This window comes from Dendropsophus ebraccatus, chromosome 3 (assembly GCF_027789765.1).
Source record: "Dendropsophus ebraccatus isolate aDenEbr1 chromosome 3, aDenEbr1.pat, whole genome shotgun sequence".
NCBI lineage: Eukaryota > Metazoa > Chordata > Amphibia > Anura > Hylidae > Dendropsophus > Dendropsophus ebraccatus.
Genome location: NC_091456.1, coordinates 127,084,650 through 127,106,029, shown reverse-complemented (window position 1 = coordinate 127,106,029; position 21,380 = coordinate 127,084,650). Strand labels below are relative to the sequence as shown.

Here is a 21,380-nt window from a genome sequence, read left to right as displayed (position 1 = left end):
CTGGACTGATGATGCTGTAGGCCTAATAATGATGAGTGTACATAACATGGGCAAAAAATATTAGGCATATTATAGCTGATTAATCTATTTGTCATTGTAATTCAGCATTCTTTATCAAGATTAGTTCCATTAAGTGGTTTAAAATAGAAGTGCGGATAGTTGTTCATACCTGTCCTGTTAAATCTGACACATAACTTGAAGACATGGTAAATGATGGGATTAAGTTACTCTGCTCCGCTCGAGTGCTGATTGAAATGTGACTGGACTGCAGCCTGAATTATTTATTAACAAGGTGAAGTTCACATACCTGGCATTCTGAGAACTGTAAATGTAATGTCATACAGGCTACAGTGCTGCAAGCATTAACTCGACAGCCGCTTATCCCTCTCATCAAAGATTATGGGGATTTTGACATGGTGTTTCAAATCTACATAGTCAGTAACAGCCAAAAATAATATAGTGTACAGTTGCAATGAAAATGTAAGTGAACCCTTTGCAAATATATAAATATATATATAATTTTTTTTTATTTTTTTTTTGCTTGATAACTAGTACAGTGTTGTCTAATCATCCTAGATTAGTAATTGAACCTCTGTGTTCTTTTACTTCCTCAAAAGCTAATTAAAAGGTGTTTTAAATAAGGAGATGTGAATTATTTGCTTTGCCAAATATATAAACACACACAAAAAAGATAAGACGTGCATTTAAAAAAAAAAAAAAAAAATTCTGTTTTTACAGTTTACAGTTTTTTAATTGACGTCAATGGAATGACTGGACACCCAGTACACACAATGCATTAAATAACAAACATTTTTTGCACGAATGTCAAATTAAAGGACAACTCCGGCGTGACCCCCCCCCCCCCCCCAAAAAAAAAAAACACAGACACACACAGACGCCATACTTACCATCCCTCCGGTGACGATCGCCACTCCATTCGCCCGCCGTCCGCCTCACCGTCACCTGCGCCCGCCATCCAGCGATGTCTCTTGCTTCCGGGTCCATGAGAGAGAAAAGGCTGCCAGTGCGCTTGCGCACCGGCAGCCTTTTCATTGGCTGGAGCGCATCACATGGCTTCCAGCAAGCTCAGCCAATCAGGGCTGAGCAAGCTGGAAGCCATGTGATGCGCTCCAGCCAATGAAAAGGCTGCTGGTGCGCATGTGCGCCAGCAGCCTTTTCTCTCCCATTCACTCTCAATGAAGACGCCGAAGAGGAAGAAGACCCGGACCGCCCCCAGCTCTGACGTCACCCGTCACCAGATGCCGCCCGGGAGAAGAGGACCGTGACGACCGTAATAGGTAATGTATACATTCTTTAACTTCCGGGGTCGGGGGTCGGAAAGTGGGGGAAGGGGGCCAGACCGGGTATTTAACCACATTACAAAGTTATATAACTTTGTAATGTGTGTTAAATAAGCCAAAAAAAAATTTCGCCGGAGTTGCCCTTTAAAGTTCATGACAATTAACATGACATGACCTTTGCATGTTATTGTGCAAATTTTAATGTCGTCAACGCACTTTTTTTTTTTTTATGACTAGTAAAATCAATGGACCTTCAAAAAAGAACCACTCCCAAAGGGGCCTGAACTAAAATAATGTACCAACAGACATCATTGTAAAGACAGGCGCCAATGAGAAATGACGGACGTCATTTTGAGGGAAAAATGATGGACACCATTTTGAGGGGAAAAAAGACGAACTGAAAAAAACGTCATGGGAACATAGCCGTTCTCAATAAAGATTGGTTAGTGGGAACCATACTTTAATGCAAACAATTTTTAATTGACCTTAGAAGTGTTATGTAGATGCATGCTTTGCTAAAGACCTGGATGTATATCACACTAAGAAATTACAGACAAATTGTAGAAAATTCCTACTGCTCCCTAGAAGGTTCATCCTGTTGAGTTCACTCGAAAAAGCACTACAACCGTCCTCAAAGAGGCAAAAAACACACTGGAGTACCAAAGGCTCGCAAACTGTAGAATCTTCTAATCTTGTGTCTATTATTAAATTAACACTGAACAAGTAGGAGTTCATGGAAGGACGCCCCAGTGCCTGTGGGGAAATGTTGTATGGATAGATGAGACAAGATTGAAACATTTTAGCACATATGCACAACTTTGTCTGGAGGAACAGAACGCTGCACTCTAACAACGCACTTCGTTCTAACTGCAAAGCATTGTAGAAAGAGCATGATAGTTTGAGGCTGCTTTGCTGTGCCACAGGACCTGGATACCTTGCAGTCATTAAGAGAATCATAAATTAAAAAGTGTAGCAAAACCTATTACACGAGAATGTAAGGACATCTGTCCATGTCCTCAAGCTGTGATGCAACAAGACGATGATTCAAAGCATACAAGTAAATCAACTAAGGAATGGCTGGAAAGGAGACTTATGTTTTTCAAATGGCCAAGTCAGATGGCAGGACCTCTGCCATCTTACAAATGTTGCTGAACTGTGGCCTCATATGGGATACACTGCCCGGTTTCTGGCACCGTTTCATTGAAAGGATACCCTGGAGCTGGAGAAGGTACAAAGACACGCAACAAAACTCATGAAGGGAAAGAAAAATCTTAGTTATGTAGAAAGTTTTTAAAAGCATGAAATTTGTTTAGTCTTGAGAAGAGATGTTTAAGAGGCATATGATGAACTTATTTACTATAAATGTACCAGACAAAAAATATGGGGGAAAACCTTGCCAAAAGTACACCCTCCCCCTTCCTTTGGTTGAACTCAATGGACTTGTCTAGCTTGGTTCACATCTGCATGGGAGGCTCAGTTTGGGCCCTGAACCACAGAAATCATCCAAATGACCAGACAAAAAAAAATGCCACTTGCTGACACCACAGCAACGGACAGTTGTACTAAAAAGTCAGTGGGGTCTCTCAAGATTCATCAGTGTTCCTTGTACAGAGGGCCAGGGTTCTCCTTTCACGGCTACGATGGAGACCCAGAATGGAGCCTTTAGTGCAGATGTTAACCTAGCCTAAATCTGTAACTATGAAACTTGTGCAAATCTAACTTTTAGTTATATAAAATGTTTGAAAATAGGGGATTTTGCTTTAAAAATAGCTTCCTTGTTACCTGGAAAGAGTAAACTACTTTGGACAGATTTTCACTTTTCTCTGTGTTATGCCCAGATTCCTGCCATTCCTGATATTATATCCTATCATATACTCTGGCCATACATATCTTATTCTATATGGACAAGTTTTCGCATAAATGGCTCTTAAATCACTGAGCATAAATACGAATATTTCTGTTCATTGACAGCATGCAAACAGTGGTGAGAATGGTGGTGACTGAACCGCTGTGGTTTACATAACGTTTTGCTATACAATTACTTTATTTCCATAAGGGAGGTACTGTTCCATCAGGACATAATGCATATAAAGGCTGGAGAGTGGCCATTGTATAGCCAACCAATTTTGAAGTGTGGTACATTGCTTTCACCAATTACATATGTTTTGCCTTGACCTTATCTACAAATAGGCCTTTAAATGTATACGGTTTTATTACTATTTGATATTATTAAGCTTTTCAATATATTTTAGGGGTCCACCTTTCTTATGATGTGCACTTTGCATCTGTCACCTGTATGCTGTTCCATGTGTATTCATTGCATCACATTGTATACATTGCTATCAATATTCTATAATGCCTCATAAATACACTGACTTTTTAAGTACACATCATAAACACATTGACTTTTTCCTCATCACATAAAATATTTTATGCCTCTAAGGGGAATGTCATTTTTACGACTGAGACAGTTTAGCATAATGTTTATGGCCATATCGCTCCTCTCTGCCTCTAATGTTCGACATTCTAACACTGAAAGTGTGTATAGGTTGCTCTATCCTGAGTAAATAGAATAATGTGCTTCATTCTCATCTGAAAAGCAAATCAATATTAAGTTGAAGTTTTATATTTTGTGTCTGGGAAGTTTCCGGTTACAGGATCTGTTTCTCATTTTATTTTGATCTGAAAAGCAAAGAATGTCTCCTTTCATTTTTCTTCAGTTTTTATTTTTTATTTTTATTTTTTAATACTATTTAGTGAGTTTAACCGGTTGTTGAAAATAAGTGGAAAGCTTTAGTTGCTGTTGAGTGATAAGGTGTGATAACATTTAGCAAAGGTTTCTGTGTCATGTGTACTTGTAATATATAGAGAGTGATAGATTGGTAGGTTTATACTATAACATGACTTGTCACAGACACAATATATCATATAGTATGACTGCAGTCATTTTTCTGTGTGATGTCCCTTTCTGACCCTAATTATGACATTATTTGTATGTGTCACCTAAAATACTTGAGCACAGACTATGGTATCCTAAAAAACAAATGGGTCACAAACAGTATCTGAAATAGGTACTGTATATAGAAAAGCTCCCAGCACTCACCATTATTGTAATTCTATAATAGCGGCCATAGAATGAACAGAGTAAGAAGGCTTCATACACAAATATGGAAGCAGTTATGAAAGAGAGCTCTCAATCCTTGGCCTAGTTGAGAGAACACATACTTAAACTAGTAAATGGATTGTAGATAAATAAAATGAAAAGTGGTAATATATACTAAAGAATATGTTCTAATGGCACAATTTGGCTTTAAAGCTTGTCTCCTTCACAAAATTGAATGTACTATCCATCCTTATGTGTAGTATTAATGTCCTTTTCATTGCAGAAAATAGCCTTGCTAGTTGTAGTAAAGGTTATCCAAGCTTAGAAAAATGTGGCTGCTTTCTTTCAGAAACAGCACCACTCTTGTCCTCAGTTTGGGTTTGTGTTGAACTAAATGAAGCTGAGTTGTAATACCACACACAACCTGAGGATGGGTGTGGTGCTGTTTTTGCAAGAAAATAGTATATATACAGAATATATATTATTTTGTCTGCAGCTGTAATGCCTAGACTCTAATCACTTTAATGGCTCTGTTGGATCTTTCATCTTAATACCAGCAAATTTTGACAGCTCTATTGGAAACCACAAACATATTTTAACAAAACCTATTGGTACTGTCATCCAGACTTTCTTTGCTGTACGATATTTGGTCAAGGAGAGAGTGAACGGTGGATGTTTTGGGCACTTTTCTCCAAAAGTAAGGCAAATAGTTCAGTAGCAAACAAAAGAGACACTTGGCACTATGCCAGTCCTTTTTACACTCCGTGTACACACTGTGGAGTAGATCACTTCGGGTCTTTGCAAGCACAATGTACCACTAAGCCTGTTGATGCGTATGACCGCAAACGGACGTCACTTTAGTGGAGCACACCTGCGCCTGCCATGTAACTTGTACAGCACCAAAGGTTATTTTTTCTGTAACCTATGCACAAATAAAGAATCTGCATGGAATTTGCCGAGTGCCAAATGATCATTTTTTTCTACAATTTTTGCAAATAGTTCAGTTGCTCCGGAAATCACAAAAGAATGAGTCCCAGTATTTCTACAGAATTTTGGATGCTTTATTGGACAAAGACAATCCCTTTCGGGGACCTTACCATCAAATGACATGTTAATGCATCTAGTGTTGGCTAGAATACAGCTCCCACACGGCAGCACAAAGTCTGCTCCATGGGACACCTACCCAGACACCCATCATCCCGGACACTATACGGACCACGGTCCTCATACACATACCGGTGAACCAAAAACTCCACAGCTTTGCGGCTTACATATACACCTGGGCAGTCAGCTCATGTCTTATTACTCCAATGTAATAATGAACTAATACTTTCATTTGTGTGGGACTTGCATCTTTCTCCCCATCGGACCCCAGCCTCATTTAGATGTATTTCAATGCTGTACACTGGACAAAGACAGACACCAACCAGCAGTCTGTTAGCACAGACTATGGGGGGAGATTTATCAAACATGGTGTAAAGTGAAACCATCTCAGTTGCCCCTAGCAACCAATCAGATTCCACTTTTCATTTCTCACAGACTCTTTGGAAAATAAAAGGTGGAATCTGATTGGTTGCTAGGGGCAATTGAGCCTGTTTCACTTTACATTATGTTTGATAAATCTCCCCCCATATGTATAGGTAAGGAGATGAATGATTGTCCGTCTGTCCGCCCCCCCCCCCCCCACCTCTATAAACTTCCGAACGCGTGAACCATTTGACCCCAAATTCAGATACATAGTGTCAAGCAGGCAGATACATAGCGTCAAGGAATGTTAGAGGTCCCGTCCTTGCCAGATGTGCAGGCGAGGAGGCGGATAGGGAAGAGCGCCCCATAGAAAAGTACACGCAGGTGGCATACTTAGTGCTGAAGCTCTACCCAGCAGTAATGGCAGTTGGAAGCCTTAGCAACCAATAGGATTAACCCTTTAAGGACAGAGCAAATTTCGATTTTTGCGTTTTCGGTTTTTCCTCCTTGTGCATAAAAGGCCATAGAACTTGCATTTTTCCACCTAGAGACCCACATGAGCCCTTATTTTTTGCGTCACTAATTGTACTTTGCAATGACAGGCTGAATTTTTGCATAAAGTACACTGCGAAACCAGAAAAAAATTCAAAGTGTGGTGAAATTGAAAAAAAACCCGCATTTTGTTTATTTGGGGGAAATGTGTTTTTACGCCATTCGCCCTGGGGTAAAACTGACTTGTTATATATGTTCCTCAAGTCGTTACGATTAAAACGATATATAACATGTATAACTTATATTGTATCTGATGGCCTGTAAAAAATTTAAACCATTGTCAACAAATATACGTCACTTAAAATCGCTCCATTCCCATGCTTATAGCACTTTTATCCTTTGGTCTATGGGGCTGTGTCAGGTGTAATTTTTTGCGCCATGACATGTTCTTTCTATCGGTACCTTGATTGCGCATATACGACGTTTTGATCGCTTTTTATTACAATTTTTCTGGATTTGATGCGACCAAAAATGCGCAATTTTGCACTTTGGGATTTTTTTGCGCTGACGCCATTTACCGTGCGAGATCAGGAATATGTGATTAATAGTTCGGGCGATTACGCACACGGCGATAGCAAACATGTTTATTTATTTATTTATTTATTTACTTTTATTTATAACCTGGGAAAAGGGGGGTGATTCAGACTTTTATTAGGGGAGGGGGCTTTTTACGAATAATGACATTTTTTTTTAAACTTTTACACTTATACTAGAAGCCCCCCTGGGGGACTTCTAGTATAAGTGATCTGATCTCTCATAGAGATCTCTGCAGCATAGATATGCTGCAGAGATCCATGAGATAGGCACTCGTTTACTTCCGGCTGCTGCAGCCGGAAGTAAACGAGTGCCGAGCCGGGGACGGCGCCATCTTGGAGCGGTCCCCGGCCGGCTTCATTTACGGAGATCGCTCCTCCGGGATAACATCCCGGAGGAGCGATCTCCCCACTAGACACCAGGGATGACGCTGCGTCCGGTAATCGGATGCAGCTGTCATGTTTGACAGCTGCGTCCGGTAATCGGATGCAGCTGTCATGTTTGACAGCTGCATCCGATTACTGTATTAGCGGGCACGGCGATCGGACCGTGCCCGCTAATACCTACGGTCCCGGGCTACACGCGGCACCCGGGACCGGCGCGGTTCAGAGCGGGGCCGCGCGCGGCCCCGCTCTGAACTCCCTTACCGGCATCAGGGCGTAAATTTACGCCCGATGTCGTTAAGGGGTTAATATTTTCATTTTCAGAGGGAGCTGGAATCTGATTGGTTACTAAGAGCAGCTGCTTCAAAACATCCACAGAAATAAATGGGTGACCCCCACCCCAACTATTCAGTACAGGTATATAGGACCCCCAAACTATACAGTACAGGTATACAGGACCACATAACTATACACTACGGGTATACAGGACCTCGAAAATATGCTACAAATATACAGGGCCCCCAAACTATATACTACAGGTATACAGGGCCCCCAAACTATACACTACAGGTATACAGGACCTCCACCAACTATACTCTACAGGTAAACAGGACCTTCCCCAACTATACACTTCAGGTATTCAGCACCTCCCACCCCAACTCTATCCTACAGGTATACAGGACCCACCAACTATTTACTAAAGGTATAGAGGACCCTTCAACTCCAACTATACACTACAGGCAGTTTCATAAGCGTCATTTGCAAAGACAATAAACAAGGCCCAAGGCCGATCACTGCAGGTGGCAGCATAAATCTGGATTCTGCATGTTTTCTGCATGGACAATTGTATGTTGCTGCTACAGAGTTGATTCTGGTAAAATTATTTAGGTTAATGGACCTGGCAATTACCCTGCCAATGTTGTATATAACCAGGCTCTGTATAAAGTCTTTATCACATGACATCTCAGCTTGCTATTAGGTATTTAGGATGTTAAACATAAGGCCATTTTGGGCTCTGTCCTTAAAGGGGAACTCCAGGTAGAGGTAAAAAAAAAATGAAACTTCTGCAGAAGCATAGACCTGCCTATTCCCCGCCCAAAGCTGTTGCAGAATATCTAGGCTGTGTTCACACATTGCAGTTTCATTGTGTTACTGAATTATTTGCAGTAATTTATGATTTCATTGTGGTCCCACCCAAACAGCATGCTGTATTCTCTCCCTGTAACACCACACAGCATGCTGTATTCTCTCCCTGTAACACCACACAGCACGCTGTATTCTCTCCCTGTAACACCACACAGCACACTGTATTCTCTCCCTGTAACACCACACAGCACGCTGTATTCTCTCCCTGTAACACCACACAGCACGCTGTATTCTCTCCCTGTAACACCACACAGCACACAGTATTCTCTACCTGTAACACCACACAGTATTCTCTACCTGTAACACCACACAGCATTCTCTACCTGTAACACCACACAGCACGCTGTATTCTCTACCTGTAACACCACAAAGCAGCTGTATTCTCTACCTGTAACACCACACAGCAGCTGTATTCTCTACCTGTAACACCACACAGCACACTGTATTCTCTACCTGTAACACCACACAGCACACAGTATTCTCTACCTGTAACACCACACAGTATTCTCTACCTGTAACACCACACAGTATTCTCTACCTGTAACACCACACAGTATTCTCTACCTGTAACACCACACAGTATTCTCTACCTGTAACACCACACAGCATTCTCTACCTGTAACACCACACAGCATGCTGTATTCTCTACCTGTAACACCACAAAGCAGCTGTATTCTCTACCTGTAACACCACACAGCACGCTGTATTCTCTACCTGTAACACCACACAGCACGCTGTATTCTCTACCTGTAACACCACACAGCACGCTGTATTCTCTACCTGTAACACCACACAGCACGCTGTATTCTCTACCTGTAACACCACACAGCACGCTGTATTCTCTACCTGTAACACCACACAGCACGCTGTATTCTCTACCTGTAACACCACACAGCACGCTGTATTCTCTACCTGTAACACCACACAGCACGCTGTATTCTCTACCTGTAACACCAAACAGCACGCTGTATTCTCTACCTGTAACACCACACAGCACGCTGTATTCTCTACCTGTAACGCTGATATTGGAATAAAGTACAGAACTTTAAGATTTTTTTTTTTTCTTTTCATTTCCACACACATATTATGATCAAGCATCTGTTATCTTTGAAGTTGAGCCCCACAATAAGGCTCTGTTCCTCTCTGCGATTTAGAATCATTTACTTGTGTTACTGCATCATTTTTGTGAATACGCTGCAGTACTGCAATGACACTCTCTAATGAACACAGCCCTAATTTCACTGCACACTTCTGCACAATTAGAGAAATCAGTGCAACACCTGCTTTTGGCCGGTCAGAGGGGATTGGGGGATCCAGCCGAGCCTCCTGGGACATCACGCCCTGCCCCCTGTCTGCATCATTAGCCTGATCTCAGCAAACACACACAATGTGGGACAGAGGCATGGAAGATTTGTCTCCTAAGGGGGAGAGCAGAAGGAGCAGGAGACAATGTGGATTTGCATAGGGGCCATTTTTTTTCACCTCCGGGATTTCTATCAGCTACCAGTGTGGTAGAACCATACAGATACGGTAATACATTGTATAGACACATATATTTAACTTTTAATGTACTTTTAATAGAAAACAAGTTTTTCTTATCCGGAGTTCCCCTTTAACCTTTTAGAGACATATGGCATACCCGTACGTCATATTTCCCCAAAAGGTGTTCAGAGGGTGGCCGCGCCGCGACCCCGCTCTGAACTGCCGCGATCCTGACTGCTATCTGCAGCACGGGACCGCAGCTATTAGCGGGAGCTAATCCCATCCCTGGTGTCTAGTGGCGGATCCCTTCATCTTACCGGGTCGGGCCTCAGCGACTGACGCTGATCCTGGCTTAGTATTCTATTGTATTGGCCTGCAGCAGGCCAAAGCAAAAGAGCACCGATCTCATGGATCGGTGCTGTGTTATGCAGCTACACTGATCTCTATGAGAGATCAGTGTAGCTGTATTAGAAGTCGCCCAGGGGTTCTTCAAATTAAAGTGAAAGTAAAAGAAAAAAAAGTTTCCATTAATAAAAAGCCCCCTCCCCTAATAAAAGTTTGAATCACCCCGCTTTTCCCATTTTATTAATAAAAATTAATAAACAAAAATGTTTGGTATCGTCGCGTGCGTAATTGCGCAAACTATTAATTTATCACATTCCTGATCTCGCACGGTATACGGCGTAAGCGCAAAGACCCACCAAAGTGCCAAAATTGCGCATTTTTGGTCACATCAAATCCAGAATCATAAAGTCGCATATGCGCAATCAAGGTCCCGATAGAAAGAACACATCATGGCGCAAGAAGTGACACCTCAAGCGTTATAAGCCTGGGAATAGAGCAATTTTAGGGAACTTTTTTGCTGTAGAAGGTTTTATTTTTTCAAAAGCCATCACATAATATAAAAGTTATGCAAGTTTTAATCGCACCGACTTGAGGAACATGTATAAAATGTCAGTTTTTCCATAGGACAAACAGCGTAAAAACGAAAAAAAAAAAAAAAAAAAAAAGAATTGAGTTTATTTTTCAATTTCACCGCGCACATAATTTTTTTTTTTTCTGGTTTCGCAGCATATTTTACGCAAAAATTAAGTCTGCCATTGCAAAGTACAATTAATGGCGCAAAAAATAAGGGCTCATTTGGGTTTCTAGGTGAAAAAAATGCAACTGCTCTGGCCTTTTAAACACAAGGAGGAAAAAGCGAAAACGCAAAAATGAAAATTGGCTCCGTCCTTAAGAGGTTAAGGGGTTAAGTAGGGTTTTCTTCAAACATCCCCATAAAGGTTTGCATATGATGGTGCCACTTGAGTTCCCAGCTGATCCGCCCGTTTGAAAAGTGTTACCATTATAAATAAATAAATAAAAAAATCATATTTATTTATAAAAAAGTTTCCAAAATAAACTCCAAGGATTCAAGGGTTACCAAATGATGCTTGCTAATAACCTCCTGTTTTATTTGTGAAGCCCCATACTAGTAACGGCAATATCAGCATCCCCTAGAAATAGTATTCAGCAGTCAGCAGTATAAAGTATGAATTTTGGTGTAAGTCCATTATTGGAATTCCCAAGGTCTTTTGCTACGCACCATCTATTCGGGTCAGCAGAAGCCATATTTCAAATGGGGGGAAAAGTGGAGAGAAGAGGAGAGAGTTTTGAGGACTACTCTAAAACTGCTCCATACAGAAGCAGATCACCAGTGCCTAATGAAATATATTGCAGACTAATTTTAGATTATTACTATAATGGTAGAAGAATAAAACTTAAAATCTGTTGTAATGTAATAGCTGCTATCCATATATAAACCCATTGATGCTCGGGGAACTGTGGTTTTAATCCATCACTAGTGACTTCCATTTCTAGTAACCACATGAAACACCAGGGCCCTCTGCTGCAGTTACAATACAGTACATCTGGAAGTGATGTGTCTATTTTAAGTGTGTGTGTATGTATATATATGTGTGTGTGTGTGTGTGTGTGTGTGTGTGTGTGTGTGTGTGTGTGGGTGTGTATATATATATATATTATTTATATATATATATATATATATATATATATATATATATATATATACACCTTTTAATTTGAAAGAAAAAGTAACATTATGTTAGAAGTCTCTAACCTGCCATATAGTCCCTTAGCACATGGAATGTTGTGGATGATGGTCATTTTCTTACCTTCATCCTCAGATCTGTTTTCACTAAAGCCTCACTTTAAATCAATATGTAATGTAGATGGGCCTACTACTCTTGGTACACCTATCCACCCCCACCTTATAAATATAGAGGCAGCGCTCTGCAGTGGCACTCATCACTGCAGAGCGCCAGATGAATAATAATGAGGAGTGGTGGATTGGTGCAGCCCCCTAATTTTACATATTGATTTAAGTGAAGAATAAGTGAATTTTGGGAACAAAAAAGCAGGTTAGAGAATTTTAAACCTAATGTTAGTTACCTTTTTAAGTGTACATTTATGTTAGTAGTTTTTAGTGTGTTTATAATTCAGTGTATCACTTTACTATGTTGTGTTCTGTTCTGATTCCGGGACTGTGCTTGTAATCCAAATCCACTCTTAAACCAAACCAAATTTTCCCATAAGAAATTATTGAAATGTAGACAATTGGTTCCTCACCTCAAAAATCATTTTTTATTCTGAATAACATGTGAAACTAATGAAACAAACATTTAGAAACAGCTGAATGTCATATTAGTTACTGTACAATATAGCAAGCATGTGGAGTATAATGTATAGTATGGCATTCAGCATGTGGAGCATAATGTATAGTAAGGGCATAAACCTGATGAAACAGCAGCAGTTTGTAGATACAGGGTGGAACTGCAGATCCCTATAATGCAGTAGCATAGTACAACAGGCTAGAATAGAGAAGCAGGGCTGCTGTCAGAGGTCTGTGTGGTCACATGACAGCAATGGGGAAGGGGTGTGTTCAGCAGGGACCAATAAGGAAGTGAGAATCACAGAGCTGTGCAGAAGAACAGTGGGCAAAACCTCTCTATACAGCAGTGAGTAAAGCGAAGTGTAAGTGCAGGCACATTATAGTAGGAATGGAGAGGATGAGAAACACAAGAACTGACAGACTGAGCACTGAGACTGCAGGGAGCATGAAGTAATGAGCAGGATATATGTGGGCATATACATACAGCACACTCTGTCCGGGAGAGAGGGGTTACAGCTATGGATAGATTACCTCCACAGTCCTGTCCCCTGATGTAAGCCCCAGCCTGAAGTGGATCTGCTGTGATTTGGAAAGTGAGGGAGACTTCCTGGGTCAAAGTACAGTGCAGTAGACCCAGCTATGCAAACCATGCACCTCCCCCCCTCCCTCTTCCACCCAGTACAGGGAGCTCTTAAACCAAGTCACAATTTTGAAAAACTGAGCTCTTTTTGCAAAACGCTTTTAAACCAAGGTCCACTGTATAGAAATTAGACATGTGATGCGTAGAGTGCCCCATCACTCAGGTGAGTGTTTTTCTGTGAGCAGTTTTGTTTTCAGTTTGAATCTTTGTAAGGGCCTTATTACATGGAGAGATAATCTGCCGAATCCGGCTCGCCAGTGATTAGCTGAGCAGCCTGTCACTTTAGAGACTGGCTCTGAAGTTCCACCGGCGGCTCCGGACAGTGGGCGGAAGCCAGAAAGATACCAGGAAGCGCCATAAGCTAGAATTCTAGGGACTATTTTCCTCTAATTAATTGATATGGATATTATGACTAGGCCTATTTTAAAAAAATGACCTGATACCTGTGTACCCCATTATGAAAGAACATGCTTTGAGTGCATACTTCATTGAGAAAGCAACCCCCGCCTTGCCAGCTATCAGCTCAGCAGATCATCTGTGTCTTGGCCGGAAAATAGGTGATTCATATATTTTACTACATTTCACATTTCTTTATAAATAAGGATTGTTACTTCATATTTGATACCTGATGAATCACTAAGCTTGTCATATATGTTAGTTCAGCCAACATCATGACTAGTCATTGTGCATATGCCATGGTGGTAATTTAATACTATGCTGCTTTTGGAATTGCACAATGGACTCCTAAAGAGGAAGATGTGAGGAAAAAATTCCTAGTTTACAAGCACTTTACAGGCTGTGCGATGGCGTTCTGGAAATGTGGCTACATATCACAGTTTGTTTCATCAGTGTTCCATTAATGTTCTATTCATCGGAAACGTACAATATTTATTTTTCAGAATGTCTTCGTGTGCATAGGTAAAGCACAAAATGCTGTTCTTTTGCAGCAGTCGGAAGACATTGCCTAATGTTTATTTACAGAATTTGGGAAGTTTGGACCTGTAGAAGCAGATCCTTCACTGTGTGCCATTAAAGACTAGTTTGTCCAAAAACCCGTCAAGCATAAGGTGCCATTGTCTAGAGAAAACAGTATTTTCCAAGTCATAATAAATAGAAATTTATTTACTAAATGTGAGCTGGGTGATTCCAGGGAGTGGATCTGGTGATGTAATGACGCAAGCAATCAATGAATGAGTGTGATCTTGCCCAAGTCATTGCAGTTCTAAATGAATTATATATTTGCTTTTTTAATTCAGCATTTTAATCTGTATCAGGGAATGTCTATAAAACTAGAGGAGTTTTCCTCTAAAATATACCTAAGGAATTATGAATGTATCACATCCTTAAGCTCCTTACTTTACATTGGGAATAGAGATGAGCGAACCGGGTTCGGGTTTGAGTCGATCCGAACCCAAATGTTTGGTATTTGATTAGCTGGGGCTGCTGAACTTGGATAAAGCTCTAAGGTTGTCTGGAAAACATGGATACAGCCAATGACTATATCCATGTTTTCCACATAGCCTGAGGGCTTTATCCAACTTCAGCAGCCAGAGCTAATCAAATGCTGAAAGTTCGGGTTTGGATCGACTCGAGCATGCTCAAGGTTCGCTCATCTCTAATTGGGAACCATTTATCACAAACTAGGTACAGTAGTTGAATAATCAGAGAAACCTTGTCGGAGCCAGGCTCTAACTTAGTTGTTCCAAGGTACAACACGTCCCATGATATCCGGCAGTTGACTAATCAAAGAGCTATTATTTCTATTGGACTCCCATGTAAAAACAGCAGATAAGAAAATTGTGGCTTTCCTATCTCTCGGTTTTTGTATTCCTACTTTGTTCCTACCCACCACCTATTCCCTTTAATTCACTTGAGCTGAATGGTACTTGGGTGTAGGCAGAATCAGGCTAACATAGAGAATCGCAAAGGCTTAGGAAAGTATAACTTGTTGTTGCTCATCCAGAACATTCTACAAACTGCCACTATTTTGAGAAAATGTCCTGCTTGCTATCTACTCAGCGTTACCATATGTATAATGAATCACATTGGCTAAAATATCTAACCCTACAGCCTTGCACCTAAGCTATGTAATATACAGGCTTTCATTTTCTTTTAAAGTTATTTTACTTGATTTTCTCCACTTTCAGAGGCATGAGATGCAGCCTCCTTTTTGGCAGTTCCATCAGATCAGATATAATATGCATCACTGTTCTTGCCATGTAGATGAAAACTGTAAGAGAACTCAGAGTGGCCTATTTGCATCTATGCAATGGAAGACACATTGCATATGTGAACTGAGCATGATGTAAATAAATGTGTAACATTCGATAAAAAAATGCCTTTTCATTGCATTTCATTGCCTATCTGGTTTTTGAATGTACCAAAGATTTTTATTGCTAATTTGTTATATATTTTCATCTTTACTAAAATTATAAACTTTTATTGATAGGCAGACAGCTCTGTGGAAAATCGCGCCGTCACCAGATTAGCCACACATCCTATGATCAAACAAAAGATATCTGCTGTTAAAGGTAAGCAGAGATCCCTGTGATTTCTACAGGACTGCGCTGCTAGACTTATGATATTTTGTCTACTTGGCTATCCTATTGGAATTGTATAATTTTAGGCTGGGTTCACACACTGTATACTTCAGGCAGTATTTGGTCCTCAAGTCAGGTCCTCATAGCAACCAAAACCAGGAGTGGATTGAAAACACAGAAAGGCTCTGTTCACACAATGTTGAAATTGAGTGGATGGCCGTCATATAACGGTAAATAACTGCCATCATTTCAATATAACAGCCGTTGTTTTAAAATAACAGCAAAAATTTGCCATTAAATGACGGCCATCCACTCAATTACAACATTATGTGAACATAGCCTTTCTGTGTTTTCAATCCACTCCTGGTTTTGGTTGCTATACAGCCTCACAAATACAGCCTCAAATATACATAGTGTGAACCCAGCCTTAATGTATAAAGAAAGGTACTAATTAATAAATATCCTGAGGTTCATAAAATGTCAGCATATGGACAGCAAATATAAATTTTTCTTCTTTTTTTTTTTTTTGCTAGAGATTGTCACTGTCCCTTTAAAGTAATTAGAGGGAATGCTCCCTTACTTTTTGGGTACTCTAGTAATAATCCATCGTGGGCTTTTTTTTTGGCCTTTCATTCTGGATTATGAGGATTTTAATGGAGCTTAGCTATTAATTTTGCTGCTTTTTATTATTAAAACTACTGGACCGCTCCCAGCAAGATTTCTGAATTCCTGCAGCTTCATTTCTACCTACCATGAGATTACAGTCTATATAATCTATCACTGTGTGCAGCCTGGGGCCACGAACAATAGAATGTAGGACCATAGGAAGAGGAAATTGGATTCTTCCTAACCCCTAACCCTGACATTTCTGCACAACAATTAAGCAACAAACAGTAGTGGTATTGATAGGAACATTATGGAATTGTTGCCTGAGTAGATTGTATGTTTCTTCAGAGTACAGAAACTTACAGTACGTGCCATCGACGCCCAACAACTTTTAGACACTGTACAGTTATCACTGCTTCCTATTTCTTCCCTCCTTATCTGGCTGGCAAATATTATCACAACACTCAAATCAACTCTTGACAAAATGGCACCCTCCACACCTCAATCAGCCCGACACAGACGGCCATAATCATGGCACACATCTAGAACTCGTTTTCTTCGACAGTGCTCTATATGTGCCGAATGTCTGTGAAGGAAATCTAAAACTGCAGGAAACCTCCTACATTATAACTATGTGCTAAGAAGTTACTACTCTGCTCTTCATTCTGCTAAACAATCCTACTTCCCCACTCTCATCTATTCTCTATCCAATAACCCAAAATGCTTCTTTGATACCCTCAACTCACTCCTAAAACCCAAAGCGTGGATGTGGTAGTTGGCCAGTAGTTGAACTAACCGTGACGCCAATTCCGTGGTGTACGGCTAGACGTGTTAGTTGTCATGACGCCAGTGCTAGTCCGGCACACAGGTGTGATGTTGGTGCCTGTTTTGTAGATAGCCTGCTGATTTGTGTCCACAAGACAGTCAGTGACCTGCCCGGTTGTAGTAGGTCTCTTGTCACGTTAGTCCTGAGTGGCAACTGACCCACCTGGACTATCAGTACCCCCACCCACAGTCCTGGGAAGAATAACAGAAGGTGCGGTTTGTGTGTGTGGGTGCTGGTGCAGACAGAATCTGAGTCCCAGTGAAGTAAAAATAGAACAACTTTACTGTTAAGTTCTTCAGTATAATAATACACTTGCAGAATAGATAAATCTTTGACACAAACTGTTAGTGCTTAAACTTGTGCTTAAGGAGGTGCTTGAAGAGTAGAGAGGAAGAGAGGTAGTTGTAATGGTGCTTGTAGAGAAGTCCCAACGTAGCTGTGTACTTTGCCGGAACTTTAAACACAACTACAAGTAAACTTCAGACTATAAAGTGTATCTTCAACTTTGGTCTGACTACCTTCTGCCCTACAGTGCCAAGTTACCCGTCCTGTAAGGGTACTACAAGCCCCAGTCATGGTTCTCTGGGTATAGCTAAGTTTTTGGGTCTTCCCAGTTACCTGCACTGCGAGATAGGATATGTAGACATTCTTTACAGTCCTATCCAGGCTAATTCCTCTTGTGCTTAGGATACTGCCTTGCTCTGTGTTGACATGTTCTCTGCGTGGGTTAGGGTGTTTCTTGATTCCTCTCCCTTTAAAAGTGCTTAGCACTGCATAGTGAACGTAGTGGTAGTTGAGAAGGTTGCATCCTGCTGCATCTATACACTTGGGTGTCTAGACTAGACTGCACTGCTTGTCCTTGACAGGGGTCCCTGCATCAGCCAGGCCCTGGCTTAACTACTGCAAGAACAGCTGTTTTTGCATCTTTCCTGTCTGGAATGCTGTCTGGAATCTGGATAAGACTGACTGTGCACTACTTCCACCATGTAATTCTTCCCACAGGGGCTTACAGTGTGCTTCCCTGTGAGTGGTGGCGATGAGTGTGTGCAGGAGAAAAGAGATTGGTTAGAAGTAGAGAGCACCTCGTATAGGTTAGCACAAAACACATGGTACAACAATAACATTAACCCAATACTGACTTCAGCTGTGCAACACAAATCTAAAACACAGACACCTATTGGTGAAACCTTAGAATACCTCATCACAACTTTTAACCTGAAAGAAGAAGCTTTTTAAGAGGTGCACAGGAGAGAAAAAAAACACCCATGATGGGACACCACACAGTCACCCGTCACCATCCTCTGTGCTGAAGACCTAGCATTCTACTTCAAGGATCATCTCCCAGTCCCCAGGTAGTGTTGATCCTGTTCCCTTTCTGATTTCCTCCTCATCTCTCTCAGCCTTTGAACCAGCGACAGAAGTCGTCTGCAGACTCCTCTCGCCCCTATTTCCTCATACCTTGTCTAGTCTCTCTCTCCTGCTCTCCCTCTTATCTCTAAACTTTTGGGGAGTCTGGTCTGTTCCCGCATAACCCGCTATCTCTCTGAAAGCTCTCTTCTCGCCCCCCCTTCACTCTGGTTGCCGTCCTCTAGATTTTACAGAAACTGCCCTTACTAAAGTCTCCATTGATCTTCTCACCACCAAATCTAAACACAACCACTCTCTACTAATTCTCCTAGATCTCTCTCCAGTTTTTGACACTGTACACCACCAGCTACTCCTCTCTATTGGTATCACAGACTCTTTCCTGGTTTTCCTGCTACCTCTCTGACCACTCCTTTTAGTGTATCATTTGCCAGCTCTACTTCATCCTTTCTCCCCCTTACCTTTTGGGGTGCCTCAAGGATCAGTCATGGGACCCCAACTTTTCTTACTTTACCTATTAGACAAATCATCAGTGAGTTTGGTTTTCAGTACTATCTCTATGCTGATGATACCCAAATATATACCTCCTCCTGTGATATTGCCCCTGCACTTCTACAGAACACCAGTAACTGTCTGTCTGCCATCTCTAACATTAAAACTCTCGTTGCTCTGATTCATTCCCGTCTAGACTATTGCAATTCCCTACTAATTGGCCTACTTTCCTCTAAACCCTTCCCTCTCCAGTGTATTCTTAATGCAGCGGCCAGGCTAATCTCTAACCACTATACAGATGCCTCCCCCCTGTGCCAGTCACTGCAACTCCTGCTGCTCACCCACAAAGCTCTCCACAGTGCTGCACCTCCCTACATCTCATCTCTGTCCAGCACCCTACCTGTGCTTTACGCTTCGCTTATGACTTATGTCTAACATCCTCCGCACCTCTCACTCCCATCTCCAGGACTTTATTTTTTAATTCTCAACTTATCATGATTTACGTTTTTACCCTGCAATGATACATACATGTGCAGCCCCACATGTCTGCAGGAACTTGCCAGAACATAACAGTGATTTTAAGCATTTGTTAAACAAATAATCATAAATGTCTCCCCTTGGCACATCTACAGCCGTTTTCCCCTCTTCCACCTCCTGTAGTATCATCTTCATATTTTTCTTTCCATTCATTGTTTTGTTTTCTAATAGTCCTTGTCGGTCATAACCTCGGCACAGTTTTCCAGTCACATACTGCTTTCTCCACTTTGGAAATTTTTTTTTCCCTTTTTTGGGTCATAAAGTGCATGCCCAGTTTATAGTCTCTGTGCATGTCTCTTTCCATTCTACTTAGGAACTGAAGTGTTAAGATCTGTTTTGTTCTTCAATTACCTATATGAATACTGCTCCTATCAGAGCTGTTTTGCTTTACTGAGAGTCCACACATATAGAGAAGAGCGTGCTCCAGTCTGATCATTCAGCATTTGTATACCAGTGGTTGAAGAAGTTGGATGCACCCCCTAGGGAGCCTGGGAAAACGTGGATATAGCCATAGGCTGTATCCATGTGTTTGCCAGGACTCCCTAGAGCTGCATCCAACAACTTCAGCCACCTGTATTCAAATGGTGAACAATTGGACTTGAGCATGTTTGAGTCACGCTCATATTGATTTCAGATTGGCACAGCTGAGTTTACATCTTCAATTTACAGAGATGAAATCCACAGTATATCATCAGCAAAATAGAGTTTCTGTTTATACAACGTTTCTCTTAATATGAGAACTAGCTTCATTTTACAGGCTTTTTGGCGTAAGCTTGAAATATAAGCCCTACTCCAAAAATAAGCCCTAGTTAAAGTCGGCTGATCAGATCCCTGACACTGAGTGGCTGAGCATCAGCCAATCAGTGCCAGACTTGATATGCTCCGCCCCACCTGCTCGACGCAAGCTGCTGGGCAGGCAGGAGTGATAGGAAGTTGCACAGTAGGGGACATTAAATATGGGGGGACAGAGGGTACGTGGGCAAATTAGAAGGGGGAGGGGCCATATGGGGGAGATATAAACAGTATGGGGGAAGAACTACAGAGGGGGGAGGGAGGTATACAGTATGGAGGACTAATTACAGGGGACAGTATAAAAGGCTAACAACATTGGGACATACAGTATGGCAGCTAACTACTATATTTATTACTTGGTACAAGTCTGCAGTTGGAGTTCCTCACAATATGTAAGGTTCGTAAATAAGTGCATGGCTTGATAGCGCTAGTTATAAAGACTCCAGGCATACTTTCTTTTTTTTTTTTTTTTTTAAACCTCTTTCCAGACCTTTTGTTTATATGCAAATGAGGCTCAAAAGCCCAGCAAGTCCAACTCATGTGACATCAGGGTAAAAAAGCATCTAACCCTAGGCAGCAGATTGTTTTTAATGCATACCTTGCTTATTGCTGGATATCCAACATGCACATTGGTGGAAGTAAGCTTCACTGCTCAGCATGCATGTGCTGCTCTTCCTGGCTACAGCACTTGAATGAGTTTAGGATGCAGGACATGTGCATCAACGTTGGTGCAGGAACTGGACACCGATATGAAATTACAATAAATAACTATTAATAAAGGTGTTCAGCTCACCGTATGGATTATGTGGGAGGGAGGAGGAGACGTGACAAAGTGTGGCATGGCCAGAGAGCCGCAACTCCTCTTTCTCACTTGGTCACACATTTTCTGCTGCATGGACGGATAACCTACAGGCACCGTGTTCAATAGGGTGCTGTGACCTAT

General features: G+C 41.4%; 1 protein-coding gene across 2 annotated transcripts in view; it reads left to right on the top strand.

Moving 5' to 3' along the window:
• Positions 1 to 21,380, top strand: part of SRFBP1 (serum response factor binding protein 1) — a 73,213-nt gene that overhangs the window by 46,278 nt on the left and 5,555 nt on the right. For both annotated transcript variants that reach the window (XM_069962668.1, XM_069962667.1), the window contains one exon: positions 15,729 to 15,810. In XM_069962668.1, the coding sequence (XP_069818769.1) occupies positions 15,729 to 15,810 (82 nt within the window). The remainder of the gene's footprint in view (positions 1 to 15,728; positions 15,811 to 21,380) is intronic.